Source organism: Haliotis asinina, chromosome 4, assembly GCF_037392515.1.
Source record: "Haliotis asinina isolate JCU_RB_2024 chromosome 4, JCU_Hal_asi_v2, whole genome shotgun sequence".
Taxonomy (NCBI): domain Eukaryota; kingdom Metazoa; phylum Mollusca; class Gastropoda; order Lepetellida; family Haliotidae; genus Haliotis; species Haliotis asinina.
Genome location: NC_090283.1, coordinates 45,840,357 through 45,855,631, shown reverse-complemented (window position 1 = coordinate 45,855,631; position 15,275 = coordinate 45,840,357). Strand labels below are relative to the sequence as shown.

Here is a 15,275-nt window from a genome sequence, read left to right as displayed (position 1 = left end):
AACAGCAAACGTTACCCTATCATGTGCTGATAGCGATATCCAAACAGACTAATATGTTTTCCAGTGAATCGGTACTCATGATGTCAGTCACTAGAATGCCTGCTCCAGACTGAAATATATACAGACCACCGTCATACAGATGACAATGTATATGCAGAGTTTACAGACCACCGTCATACAGATGACAATGTATATGCAGCATTTTGAAACAAATACTAATCGGATGGCATAATCAAGTTCCTGAGTTCCTCGGTATGTTCATGCTTTGCTTTCTGGGTGTTCACTGTTTTTTCACTTATGGTCTGTTTTGGTTCAATTCCATTACGACCTTGTGTTGTCCTAGCAACAGTTTTTATATGCTGGAATGATACAGTTGATACATGATACATCTGGGCTTCCTCCCAAGGTCGTGATATAAATGGAGTACTATAAACAGCAACATCAAGCAGAACTCACTCTCACTCACTCACTATAAGATTAACAGCCTCAGTTTTCTGTCTCTATTTAAAACATCTTTTCTCTGATGAAATGAATGTCTAATTGTCTGGACGGTTTCTATTGGCGAAAGAGTACTGGTAAGAGCATCACATATCTCCCCGGACTTGTACTTGCGTGAAAACAAACCCACTAACTCACTCAAAGACTCAATAAACACACTGCCACTAATTAGTCTGAATTCAGTTTTGTGTTTATAAATTACTCAAAACATGTTTCTGTCCGTTGATGAAGCATTAAACACATCTATATTTCTTGAGTTGCAGATAACTCTACTGCTGGACACATTAGATGATCCTGCGCACTAAACGCATTTGTGACAAGAGAGGCGGTGCAACGAATTCGGCGAGTACACTTGGCTGCTACAGGTAGCTTGACGATTATGCACGTGCAATACATGCTAACCATGACATGAAATCAACAACGCTACTGGTTAACATGATAAGACTGCAATTTCAGGCATAAGAAACTGATATTCCACGCTAACCTTCAGTTAAGACGAAGACAAATAGATGATTGGGGCATTGACAAGCATTTTAGATATTCAACAATTTTGTTAGGAAAAAACAATTCATGCGTGAAACGCAAGGGGAAAATGAACTTCTGGATATTTATCAGACAACCTGTTTCCCCACTTGTTTCAAGTGGCTCGTTCTGTGGGGCGTTCCCAAGTATGCAAATTTGGGTCATTTGTCAGGCCGTGGATCATCGTTTATGTGTTTACCAGTACCTTTGCTGCAAATGTAACGGCCACCTCGTCGTTTAGGCCTACAGTAGTCTGTCTTGGTTTTTGCTTTTTCCTTTTCAGTGATGGTGTACATAAGTGTAAGTCACAAAGTATATTATCATCATTTATAATGGTTAAGTTTCTCACCACCAAAAGTAAATGAAGCGTTCGTACAATGGTGAGTTGTCTCCCTTTACTGTGCACAGACAGCTGTGTGATTTGTGTGCATTTTTCAAAATGCAGTCCTAAAAATTGTAACTTCGCATTATGAGCTCAACTTGCAAAAACACTTGGCAAATACTTGTTTGTGAACTTGTTATGCAGCTGTGACATGAAGTAACAACGTGCAGTTCGTCTTCAACTGCAGACACATTCAACTTCGAGTCACAATATCCATCATGAACAATGAAAATGATTCAGAACCGAAACTAGATGAAGCGGTGGTAAAATGATGAGTTGTCTCCCTTGGCAGTTGACATTACCTGTCTTGTGTGTGTGTTTGTGGACTCAAGAATACACAGTGCTAAAGATTCAGACAGAGTAGCATCCTCCATAACTTTAAATTTCTTAGATTTGTCTACATCACATAAATTACTTGTACAAGTTCAAGTTCAAGTTCAGTTTATTTTAGCAGTAGTGGCCTTAGGCCAGAGTACAAACAATATATAACATTTTGTTTTGGTGGCTTTTGCGTGAGAGTAGGAATGGCATAATTATACAAGCAGATGCATCGAACAACTGGACAATAATAATTCAAAGGTGACAGAATGATAATACAAAAGTTGATAGAGTTAACTCCCTTGCATTAGGAAAGTTGTAGCTATGCATAACAACTGGATGCAAGATTTGATGAAAAGAAGCCTGATGTATAACAGTCTTGACACAAAATTTTGGACAAAAAGAATATTGAGTCATGGCAAATGATATTTTGATACAGTGATCAATGAGCACAAGACTTTGCAGTTGTTACAAGTCAAACAACTGAACCGCAACAGCTGTAGGTGGACAAAATGGTCTGTGAAATAGGATGGAGTTATCTCCCTTGCATCAGATATTTGGAGTACTTCTGTCTCACAGCTGAGGCCTTGAATATGCATTTTGCTAAAAATGACTGATTCTCGCACATGATGATGTGAACAAATTATTCTTTCATTGGAGAGATAATGGGGAATATTCAACAGTTGGGATCGAAGAGGTCGTGGACAAGGGTGAACGTTCTCTGGAGGTCTATGTCTCGCGTCCATGTCTCTGCTCCTTCACCGCCTCCTGACTTCAAATGCAGCAGAATTGGCATCATCCATGCCTCTTCATCATCCTTCATCTTCTTACTAAAGTAGAATATTTACAATGAGAGGCTTAACATGTACCATCATTAAGGCACCTTCCACACAAGCTTTAAATGTTTTCTTGACATACTGAAATTAAACACATTTGGAATTGCATAGGACAAATTTCTTAACTTCACTTCAACACAAGATCATGGGCATGTTATAGCAAATGAAAACAGAAACAATTTTCAAAAGTTTTGTAGTGTGCAGGTAACAGGTTCATGTTGTTTGTATATAAGTTGGTACGAATGTATAGAGTGGCTGCATTTAGGTAGCATGAGTGAGTGTACTGAGTGCAACTGATATCTGTACCAAGTTTGTATGCTAAGTGTGTAAGTTTTTCAGCATTACTATCAAATTGTGAACATGTGAGTTAATGTATAAAGATGTGCATATGCGTTTTAAAGTAAGAATAAGAATAAGAATGTTTGGTTGTGACCATTTCACAATATCACAGAGAGACAGAGAGAGAAATATCATCACACTGGACATATTATGACGAATACATCTGAGGAATGGACATTTGTTTGAAATGGATGTTTGTAAAAGAAAGCAAGAACCCTGTACGCTGCCTGCACAAATTTAAAAGTTGACAGTCTGTGTCTGGAGACTAGTCTCAAGTCCAGCCAAGTAATATTTCTTCAGGGCGAATAAACATATTCAGTTGGAAGGGTAACAACCTTCATCATCTTTTCACAGTTACACAAGGATGTAATGGCAATGTAAGGGTTGCTGACTTTGGCAGAGGCTTAGATGAGGAGGTCAGGGTAATAATGTGTGCACGAAAGGACATGAATTGTTAGAAACATTCAAGGGTTACACGTGGACACTGGGGGATGAAATCAAACCCAATCAATCATTAAACATACAATGTCCAAACTTCTGTCAAGAGTTATTAATGAAAAATGTCTCTGTCAAGAGTTATTAATGAAAAATGTCATTGTGTAGAGCAGACTGTAATGCCTCAGTAGGTTGTAAACAATTGAATTGGAGTAAATGAGTGAAATTTAGTAGTACAATTTAAATATGACACACAGAAATATTAGAAAAAAATAGTGTAAGGGAGGCAAGTCAAATCATGAGCGATCACATGACCTACCTCCAAGGGTGAACATGAACACTGTAACTGGTGCTGTGGCCAGTGTTGCAGTGGCCAGTGTTAGCACTGAGGACTGTGCCGTTTACACCTTGACTCTGGACTTTCCGACAAGGTACAGTGGAGTTCGTCTGATGTTCTGGAGTTGATAAAAGTGACTTTCAAGTCATACATTCACAGTAATGATTAATCTGAACCAGTACCCAAAGAAACTATTACATGCCACATATGAGATATATTAAGCCTTTAGCCCTTGAGCTGTTTTCGAGGGAGGTGGAACTATTCCAATGCATCTTTGTAGAAGAACCCAGCAGTATTCCACTTGAGGATGGCCACAATGAAACACATCCACTGGGGATGGATGTGTAATAATTCATTCATGTATGGAGGACGAGGTGACACATTGCACATCCGATACCAATTTTATAGCCAGCATGTCTCACACAATAGCATATCAACAGTGAGCAGGGGTGATAGCATAGCACACAATATAACACAACATCTTACAAAGTCCACAAGGTTGTTCTCACACACAGAGTGGCTGGGCGAAGTCGGCACTTTACACTACAGTAAATACAGTTGGGGTGACCTACACTGGCCCTAACATAACTAACCCTGAGGATGGGAAAGGGGTGTTGGATGGGAGAGGGGATCCACGGGCTGAGGATACAGTTGGGGTGACCAACTCTTGGGGATGATGTCATCACTCTCCTCACCAATATCCCTCTACAAGAAGCCCTTCACATCAACTACAAATTAGAACAAGCTACAAAACGAGAAGAGACGACCTATAATCCACCCACAGCTTCATGAGCCTTGCTTTGACACCTCCAATGACAACTACAACTACACAGAGTGTCTGTGGGTTCCCCTATGTCTCCACTCATCACCGACATCAGTGCTCCCCACAACACCATTAAAACCCAGGAGGCAGAAAGCAGAGGTACTCACCACCATACCCCACAGTCAGCAGTCTCGGTCAGCCTGTGAAGATATGCTGAGTTTGGCACCAAAATGCATCCCTTGTAACATACAGTAGGAGAGGGGATGCACAGTGCAGTAAATACTGTACATCACATGTCTAAAGCTATAGGGCACAGTGACAGGAGATACAAACTTACCTGCACTGCACTGCACAATCTTCATTCTCAGGGGCTGTGTAGAGATGTGTCCGTTGTGTCAGTGGCTGCACAGTCATCAAAGTCAGGGTCTGCAACAACATCCAACACAATGAGCATGACCTACTAGCAGCCAAATAAGCAAAAACAATTCCACATTGCTATTGACATACTACCTCTGAAACCATGGTAACCCAAACCACAGAATCTGTTCGTTTTCTTGGAAATTGAGACATGAACATGTACTGTTAATAAAAGTGATATTTTTCATGGTTTGGGTGATGTTGACATAATTACAGAACTGTCTAGCAAGGTTACAATGACAACATGATTAATACACAGTACATTACTGACTGTTACGTTAAGCACTATCACAGACGTCAGTTGGTAGCAGAGTGAACTTTGTCATGGAAGGTAGGAAGCCAGGTCCCAGGGTCCCAGGGTCCCAGGGTCCCAGGCTGTGGGACAGCCATTCAACAGGAGGTCTGTAGCGCAATGGAATAAAGAAAAGTCAATTGATTAGTGAACAGAACAATAAATAATGATGATAAAGAATGTTTCTAACAGACTGAATGAAATGCTGCAGGTGGGTGTAGCACAAACAGACAAAGAAACTTCATGCTGCACACTGTCCTACTTTGATTTCATTTTCCACCCCTTCCTGGGTAGACTCGATGTAGTTGGCTGGTGAAAGAGATGCATTACTGGAAGAGGCTGCAGTTTGAGACAATACATGAAAATAATGCAAATGATGTATTTAAGAAACCACACTCTCTTGTACAACCCCGCATGAACGTGTTCATGTACATGCACGTCATGAAAAATGTTGAACCTAATTGTGTTGGTTATTTGACAAAAGTTAAGCATTAGACGCACCTTCATCCACACGACAGAAGTGTGTAATATACATAGGGGACAATTCCAGTTCTGTGCTTTGTGGCACAAACTATATATATAGCTACTTGGATGATATCAGTTGGTGATATCAATGAATGAGTAGACTCCCAGACAAACAAGCAAACATAAACCAATAAACGTAGAATAGAATAACTCTAGAAGAAAGTAAGACATACGTTGTTGGAATGACAGAACATATGTCGGGGTATGGTTGGAAATCTTGGGTTTCACACTGAGAGGCAGGGCGATTGCTTCAATTGTGATACACAGCAGAATACAAGAAGTTCTTTTCCTGCCAGCGTCCTTGCCACGAAAATGGGTTACACTGTGTTCCAGGAAAGAGGTATAGGAAGCGGTTGTCCAAAAGCATGACATTTTTGGGACGCTGCCCGCCTCGTGTCTGTATGAGCGAGTGTCAATTAAATGTAAATATAAAATGCAGACTTAAAGCCATGGATGTACCTACCGCAACATGCATGTGGGCCTCGTCCCTTGGCTTTGTAAACTGACTACAAGCCCTCCCTCCTTGGTCAGCGGTATAGTCCGCCACGCCCAGGTGACGGAGGTAAACACTGTGCTCTGACGTCTGATTGGTGCTTGCTTGCAGCTTCCGGGTTACGTAGTGCATGTGGGTGCAGGTTACAGTGAAAGTGATTACTCCAGGTGTGTGTTAATGTGAAAAGTGGAAATGTTCAGAAATGAATTGGAGCTGTGATGAAAAAGAGAATACATTGTATGTAGAGAAAATAAAGTGAATTTCTGTACCATTGGTGGTCAGAGAGCCGAATACAGGGGAGGTGTATTTGAGAAGCGCGAACGTAGTAGGCGTGTGTGGGTGAGTGGAGACGATAGTACTACGTGACCATATATGGGAGATGAATGAAGTTGAGGCAGTGTGAGTTGGGATTTTGGGTTTTTTTTTTTGTTGTTGTTGTTGTTGTTGTTGTTGTTGTTGTTGTTGTTGTTGTTGTTGTTGTTAGCCTTTCTTTCAAGGGTTTTCAAGCCTTGGTGTAATTTGGTCGATGTGTGGGTTGGGAAAACGCAAAGAAAATGGTTGCAGCGAAGAGATTCCCATGCGTGGCGGAGGAATTGGTCGGTTGGCATGCCTGTTTTGAGATGGTATTGACAGCGCATGCGATGGGGAGGGAAGGTTGTGCAATGGTGTGGGAAAGTGCCTTCAGGAAAACCAGAACGGCACCGAATTCTTTCTCTTCTGGCACCGATGTGGATGGTTCCAGTCGGGGATGCCGATTTGGCGCTCACGCCAAGAATTTTGGCCACGACTTCGGGTTATGGAATTTTCGAACCCTAAGATGATACAGGAAAGCGCAACCACAAGATGGAATCGGTGGTAAACACGACAGCTTCCGGGTCACACTTCTTAAATTATGCATGCGACCCAGAAACTACCGAAATTTTTTTTTGTTCTTATTGTGATTGCGACAATAGCATCCCTTAATTCAATTTAGACAAGACATATTTTAACTTGAAAAACCATGAAAGTGTGCAGTTTTTAATTCAATCCTGTGTTAATGAAGCAATACAGCCGAAGCTCATGTTCTAAACGATGTACACTGTTTGGGTGACATCTGTGTACTGCTACACCTATGCTGGATATGAATGGAAAGACAGAATGTAAATGAGTGTTACGATGACGTAATACGTTCTTTACATCAACCACAATCAAGGAACATTCATGAGAGTTAATGAAGCTTTAAACACACGAGGGGCATGAACTCAGTATAATTAAGAAATGCCAATGTATACTTTAATAAAATTAGACAAACTACTGTAATATGAGTGGTGTTTTTGATTTATTGTGAATGTGACGAGAAAAGGTGGTGTACTTAAGACTGTTTTCACTGCAATGGTGAAGACGCGCTCGACTGAGAATTATCCTGTCAGTGAAGCTTACACCCAGGGGAAAGCGGAAGCATCTCAAACAGTCTCTAATCTGACGGGACTGAAATTACCACTATACCCAGTGCAATAGTACTGCAGTAAAAAACATGGCGACTTTCGCTAATCATGTTGGGACAGGAATGGGTGTAGGTATGAAGTATGCCTGCAAACTGAGGCCAAGGATAAACGACCCACGACCATAATTATGTCGTATATTAACGTCATACATGGCCAGTTCAGCCTTCCTGTTATTTAAGACTTACTCTTTTACAAGGACATGACACGTGGACAGCCTATTGTGGAGACGATGGGTGGAGTTAGAATTTGGATAAGAAATAGACCGTAACCAACCAACCAACCAACCAACCAACCAACCAGCCAGCCAGCCAGCCAGCCAGCCAGCCAGCCAGCCAGCCAGCCAGCCAGCCTAATCTCCCTTCCTTCAAACCCCCCCCCCCCCCCCCCCCCCCCCCCCCCCCCCCCCCCCCCACACACACACACACACACACACACACACACACCCTACCCCCTCTCTCTCTGTTGGTGACTGACTGTATGGTTGTATGTGTAGCAGTGTTCAAAACAAGCAAGTTCCGTGAAAAGGACAGTGTGCAGCCATCTCCTTAACAAATCCCTGGGATGGGATGGGATGGGGCTGGGCTGGTAATGAGTTGTCTACACAACGACGGTATCGCTCCATGACATGTGCTTTGGTTGCCTCACAAACTGATTGAAGCGGACTATAAATGTGGGGAAAATAGCCACATATTGCTGCATTGCTGCCTGGGTGCAGTATCCAAAGAAACATGCACTGTTTCTGTAACATCACACGTGTTTCTGAACGACGGATACGGCAAAACGATGAACAGACAAAGATACATGAATTGTTTGAAATGAAGGAGTGTCACAGGCATTGATGCTTCACCTGTTATGTTTTACTTCTTTTCTTGTATTTTAAGGACTCGGAAAAGTTAACATGTTAATTCCAGCGCTTCCGTGTCAGCATTGAACTGTATGCGATAAACAAGATGTTTCTTTTCTCGTTTTTTACGTAAGCTGAAATAACACATTTTCGTTTCATGTGCCCTTGGAGATGCTTAGTGAAGTTAAAACATTGTTGCTGGCGTTCCTACGCTGTATTCATAGTGGGGGCGGAATAAACACTCATGTATCATGGCCGGAAAGGAAAAGCACTACGGCTGTTTGACCCGAGTAATGTTACATAGTGTTGTACATTGTGCGATAAGTTGGGATATGCTGCTATACATGATACGGTAGCCATTTGAGCGTGATTAATGAACTGACTGAAATTGTCTTCATATTTTGCGTGAGCTCGTACCATCTTTCATGATAGCAGAATAAAGAAGGTATGAAAACAATAGTGAAGAAACAATGTTGAAGGCGGGATAGACTCAGGAAGTTTGGAACTTTCTGGTCCCAGGAGTCCAGTCCCAGGAGTCCAGTCCCAGTCCCAGTCCCAGCCGTGGCGTGGCGTGGCGTGGCGTGGCGTGGCGTGGCGTGGCGTGGCGTGGCGTGGCGTGGCGTGGCGTGGCGTGGCGTGGCGTGGCGTGGCGTGGCGTGGCGTTAATACTAATACATAACGCGTATTAAGGCAGGGAGATTTTATTGACGCAAGCCAGATGGACTGTAAAAACTTAGCATTTACACACTGCCGTTACCTGCTATAGCCATACATACACTATCGAAATAGTTATGTTAGGTGGTAATGGCGAGATAAACATTGATAAGCTGAAAGTTGTTTCTTACACGGAATGCTACATACTCAGATCTACCAAGAGAGCGTTGAGTATTTGTATTTCTGATGAACATAACGCGTGTGTTCGGCAGGCTTGATTGTGTCTTGTATTACATTTCCTCCTCAATGTTAACAAGAGGCAGTGCTAACTAACTGAAGCGGCCAACAAATATCTAAAAATTCCAAGGCGTTCACGGAAGTAAGTAAGTGCAAAGTAAGTGATAATTTCCACGGGTTTACTTTTACGTAAACTATACTCATCACGGTGTTGACATCAAGGTATAGAAGTATTATTTTGGCTCTGCCCTCAGATGAAGAAGTAGTTTCATCAAACATTTCTGACCACTGGTAAAATGTTGCTGCTGATATCTGCCGCAGGGACGACATTGCAAAGTGGCATTGTATGAAGGAAGGAAGAACACGTGTGGTTAGCATTATACCAGCAATATCACGCCAGGAATGGCTTCAGCCATGTTGACAATGGAAACCCGGCATTCAGCGTGAAAAAGCAAACGCTTTTACCACTAAGCTAACCATGCAGGCCAGTGCAACATCACTTGTTTTGTGGATGTTCATCCCCAAAGTCTTACGTACCATTGTAACATTTCTGTACATACACGTGTACAAAACATAACCTGAAGTATGAATGATAAGATATACCCAGGGGTGAAGGGAAAGAGTGTGGGTAGTTTGGGTAGTGTGTCACACATTATGATCTGATTGTCTGGTATCACCCACCCCGCAAAGTAGCTGTATCCTGACATGGGCAGTGCAACATGCTGTGCTGTGCTGTGCTGTGCTGTGCTGCATAAATGTTCGAGTACATATATATTCTTTGATTATTATGTTTGTTTAAATTCAAGCTTTCTTGAATAATTAAATCATTGAGTAAACGTATATGAATCAATATCTACACCAATTCCAGTAAAGTAATTGACTGTGCATAGAACTTGAACATGAAATGAAATGAAATGAAATGAAATGAAATAAAAAAGATGACACTGTAGTGCTAAATGCTTTCTCTCTGTTTTGTTTTTTTTCCACTCCCATGACCAATTCAATCCTCCCCTCAAACAGAGAACCGAGCGAATATTTAAGTCATTTGATATCTTCGAAAACCAAGCTTGTGGTGAAGTCTTCATCTTGACAGCTTGGACGGACAGCATACGTCTGGAAACCTGTGACGTCAGAACCGGCGATGATGACGTCATTACGTCTGTACTTGAACTAGCGGGCCTTGGTACTGGGACGGCAAAATGTGGTTTAGAGGTGTGTTATGTGCAGAAATTTCAGTCAACCTGTACATATATACTGACGTTTAGGTGTCTGTTAAACTATCAACCATTCTCCCCAGCACTTGGTGATTCTAATGTACTCTGTGGCTGGGTATTTTTTGTGTTAACATAAACTGATTGAATGCACACGACAGTAAGAAATGCAAAGAGATTCGTGTTTGTTATGCTGTAGCTGGTGAACACAAAAGCAACTATATTATGTTTATTCAGGATCTAACCTATTTCAAAATACACTTGCGTGCACAGCACCAGTACATGTTGATGTGAAGTTGCTTAAATTGTTTTCCAGAGTATATCCCGCTATAGCATGTAGAGCTGTGTGGGGCATTACCGCACAGCTGCACCATATCCCGTCTAATTCCAGTTTTGTTTCACAGATGAAGCAGTAATACCAGCAAACAACCATTCACGGGGAATCATATTCACGCACAGAGGCGTGTGCACCCTCTACCGGATGCTGGAGGACCAGTCACAGTCACAATTCGGGTATATGATGAATCTTACGAATAAACATGTACAACGTGAATGCTCAAGTTTTAAGCCTACGTTTAAACATATTTCTGTGATACATACATACATACATACATACATACATACATACATACATACATACATACATACATACATACATACATACATACATACATACATACATACATACATACATACATACATACATACATACATACATACATACATACATACGTTTCTGTACTAATTGTTAATGGTCAGTACTTAATACTTGACACATTACACAACCGACCTTTGTGCATTTTGGAGGGGCGAGGGAATTTCTCATGGCATTTCCTATTTTAACTCAGTGCGTGCGTGCGTGCGTGCGTGCGTGCGTGCGTGCGTGCGTTCGTTCGTTCGTGCGTGCGTGCGTGCGTGCGTGCGTGCGTGCGTGCGTGCGTGCGTGCGTGCGTGCGTGCGTGATTGATAAGAGACGAACTATTGTAGCTTAAACATATGATATTTACGGTCCATCAGGAGCATGCAAACACCATTACAAACCACGAACAAACATTTGGCCTTTCGTGGCACTTTGAGTATCCACTAACAGGGCAGGGCAGGGCAGGGCAGGGCAGGGCAGGGCAGGGCAGGGCAGGGCAGGGCAGGGCAGGGCAGGGCAGGGCAGGGCAGGGCCGGGCAGGGCCCTCATTATAATCCTGCGGTTAACTGTCTTTGACATCTGGATGAGGGACAATTCAAACATTAATCGGCGTTTCTTGATGGAAAACGAGGCAGTCACTTTTTAGCGTGATTGTATCTCTTGTTTAAAACTGATAAGTTAAGGATGTCCGGACCAAGTGACGTATTCCTGGAGTAATAGTGTTTGTTTTTTTTTGTTGGAGAACGCCCTAAGACTACCTGGAATGGCTAATTCAATAATAATAAAATGTCCGAAATACGACACTACCGACACCGACTGACCAAAGGTATAAACGTGCAATTCAATATATACACATACACAAAAGTTAAGCGGATACTCGATGGTAAGAATCAGATCTATGCCTCTCACTGACATCATTGGTTTGATTATGTTTGGCAACTACACGGGTGATGACGCTGTGATGACGACCCACTTGCCTTGCAATGGCCCTGCATAACCTGTCATCTCTCAGTGGTAGTTAACTAACTCTAAAGTGAAAGGAGAATCTCACAACAGACCGGTGAAACCAAGTGTGTGAAACTTGATTTTGAAGATTCAGATGATAGGGAAATGGAGCTGCACGTGCAGAATGTTTTCCTTGTCATATCCTGACAATCTTAGGTTCAAGAATCAGTGGAGGCTAAAGCAGTCATAATCATTTATAGTTTATATTTCTGATCTTCTTCAGTTGAGGAATCAAGACGCTATGAAAATAGTGGCGCTCAACTTTTGTGCATGCGTATAAATTTACTGTTGCTGGAAAAAAAAAAACGTCAGACTTTCTCCAGCAGCAAAAATTGAAACGATGACAAAAATGATAAATGTTTACTCCTTTGACATCACTTCTGCATAACGGCTCTTCTATTTGCGGTAAAATGTGGTGGTGAAGCTCTGGGTACACAATATGAAGTATGTCTACACTGACATACAAGCCCTTTCATTTCATTACCTTGGTTTACTGTTCCGGAACGACATCAAGGGGAAACATCGGAATGACAATATTTTTGAAACCAGCAACGGTCTCACTTACTGCCATAGAAGACTTGTCAATTTTGATATGGAATGTCCTCCCGTATATCGGACCTCCGAAGATAGTGTGAACATCATCACTAGACAAGCCTTTGCTTGTGTTTGTGTACGACATGCATTGGGATGTTAGATTTATATAGGACCAACTGCCGATGACGGAACGATTGAAGACGCTCGACGCGAGCATGGAAACATGGCAGGCTTATTTGCGATAAAAGACAACAGATGTCCCACTTCCCCAGTGTTGTGCTTAAGAAAGGCGTTGTTCACACTCTGTACATTTTTATGTCCAGACACTTGCATGATTTGCGTTGGAAGTGCGTTAATGTCTTGCAACTTCTGAATGAAATGTTTGCAGGCACTGTGATTAGTTAGCCGTTTGTCGCCAGTGACGTGTGCTCCACTTGTCGTTATGGAGCCATCAATAAAAAACCGTGTTTGATTGTAACGTTTTGTATTTGACAGCATTTCATTTGTGTGTTCTCGTAGTAGCGAGATTGAACATTCGTAGTAAATTTGTAGTAAAATGTTATGAATGAAAAAATAGTTCCACATTCCAACGGTCACGGTCGGATAACTGACCAATGAAATTCGTTTTAGGGTTTATTGCGCGTGTGCAACATATGCCTTTTATGTACTCGGTTATGTTACACTGTATGGATAAAATAAACAAACCCCAAATACAATCCTATCCCAAATCAGAAGACACAACAATACCAGGTACGGTACCCAAAACGGCAATAGAGTACAAAATGTTCAACCACCGTAGTTCCGATTCGCCTGATTACGAGTGCACATGCACGCTGTGCCTCGCGACATAGAGTACTGTACGTAATACACTTTGAACGTTTTTGAATGGCGTCAGTACAACAGTTCCGATTCGAACTGGGAAGAAAATGTTCCAGGTTCACCTCTTGGCCCGGCCCGGCCCGGCCCGGCCCGGCAGTGCACATGCACGCTGTGCCTCGCGACATAGAGTACTGTACGTAATACACTTTGAACGTTTTTGAATGGCGTCAGTACAACAGTTCCGATTCGAACTGGGAAGAAAATGTTCCAGGTTCACCTCTTGGCCCGGCCCGGCCCGGCCCGGCCCAGCCCAGCCCAGCCCAGCCCAGCCCAGCCCAGCCCAGCCCAGCCCAGCCCAGCCCAGCCCAGCCCAGCCCTGCCCTGCCCTGCCCTGCCCTGCCCTGCCCTGCCCTGCCCTGCCCTGCCCTGCCCTGCCCTGCCCTGCCCTGCCCTGCCCTGCAAGCGGACAGAATTTGTTGCCATCAGCCTATTGCTGGTCGATTCAATTATATTATTACCGAAGTGTTGTCCATCGGCCCATAACTACAAATTTTACATTGTGTATGGCAAAACGGGAGTTCGAAATTGGCTTTACTTGGGTTGATATAAATGGCTTTTCGTAAATGGTTCAAGCGGAGCTGTTTCAATTTGGAACACACGAGGAGAAAGTTTTTCTCATCCTCAACATAACCTTCATTGCACTGTAAACATAACCTATGGCTGCTCTAAACTTTTTCATGTAAATCACATTTAAATACAGTTCCCTGGACAGTGGTATTTTGAGATAAGAATAAAACATAGATACATAGAATGGCTGCCATTTTGAAGTGAATTGTACCAATTCTGTTCATGAATGCATTTAAGCCGACTCACAAACTCAGTTAAAAACGAGGTAGCAGAATGAACAGATTGCTCTTCCCAAACAAAACCAAAACCATTGCTGGCCTAGATAGCTATCCCTGAAGATCCGGGCAACAGACGACTAACGGGATCGTGTGGTCAGACTCGCTGATTTGGCTGCCATGTCATTCATGTCAAGAGATTTTATTTGACTTTTAGCAAAATCACAGCAATATGACAACGGGGAACCAGATATGAGTTTCGTACATTGCACCCATGTGGGGGAAACGAACCCGGGTCTTCTGCATGATGATCGTAAGCTAAGCTAGGCTAGGCTAGGCTAGGCTAGGCTAGGCTAGGCTAGGCTAGGCTAGGCTAGGCTAGGCTAGGCTAGGCTAGGCTAGGCTAGGCTAGGCTAGCTCCCATGTTCCTTGATGAACATGTAAACAAACACTTTACCCTTAAAACAAACTCTCCTCTGTTCGCAAATCCGATTGTGGTGGTGTTCATTTACCGTCTATTTAATAAAATGAAATACAGAATACAAGTACGCATGCACACATACGTGATCATAGAAGGCACATTTATTTTTTTACCTTATCTCTTCCACAAGGTAAAACATTAGTTACTATTTGACAATGTAAGCTGTGTATTCATTTCACTTGATATCTCCAATGATAGGCTTATCAAGCAATAGGTCTTAGTTTTCATTTAAAACGGAATTATCGCGAAAAAGACTTCAAAGCCATGTTTGACCCTTAAAGGTCACATGCAACCAAAAAATCAAACATAATTAAAACACATTTATCACTTATTCATGACATATAATATACATTGCTGCTTTTAAAAA

General features: G+C 42.4%; 1 protein-coding gene across 2 annotated transcripts; it reads right to left on the bottom strand.

Annotated features, from left to right (window-relative positions):
* Window positions 1-1,826: 1,826 nt before the first annotated feature.
* LOC137282515 (uncharacterized) lies at window positions 1,827-6,228 on the bottom strand. 2 transcript variants are annotated; one of them, XM_067814269.1, is made up of 5 exons: window positions 6,128-6,228; window positions 5,119-5,249; window positions 4,768-4,856; window positions 3,650-3,785; window positions 1,827-2,550 (listed from the first exon to the last, which is right to left on the bottom strand). In XM_067814269.1, exons 3-5 carry the CDS (start codon window positions 4,790-4,792, stop codon window positions 2,397-2,399), a joined length of 315 nt encoding a protein of 104 aa, XP_067670370.1. In that variant the 5' UTR covers window positions 4,793-4,856; window positions 5,119-5,249; window positions 6,128-6,228; the 3' UTR covers window positions 1,827-2,396. The 2 variants fall into 2 exon arrangements, with proteins under 2 accessions (XP_067670370.1, XP_067670372.1); XM_067814271.1 differs by lacking the exon at window positions 6,128-6,228 and having other exon boundaries at window positions 2,311-2,550; window positions 5,110-5,140.
* Between the last annotated feature and the right edge of the window lie 9,047 nt (window positions 6,229-15,275).

Bases quoted from the DNA above. Each gene is read 5' to 3' on its own strand.
- LOC137282515 (XM_067814269.1), bottom strand. From the start codon at position 4,792: ATGAAGATTGTGCAGTGCAGTGCAG. The intron at 3,786-4,767 runs GTAAGTTTGTAT...TATCAACTCCAG, and splicing joins GATTGTGCAGTGCAGTGCAG to AACATCAGACGAACTCCACT. The intron at 2,551-3,649 runs GTAGGTCATGTG...ATTCTACTTTAG, and splicing joins GTTCATGTTCACCCTTGGAG to TAAGAAGATGAAGGATGATG.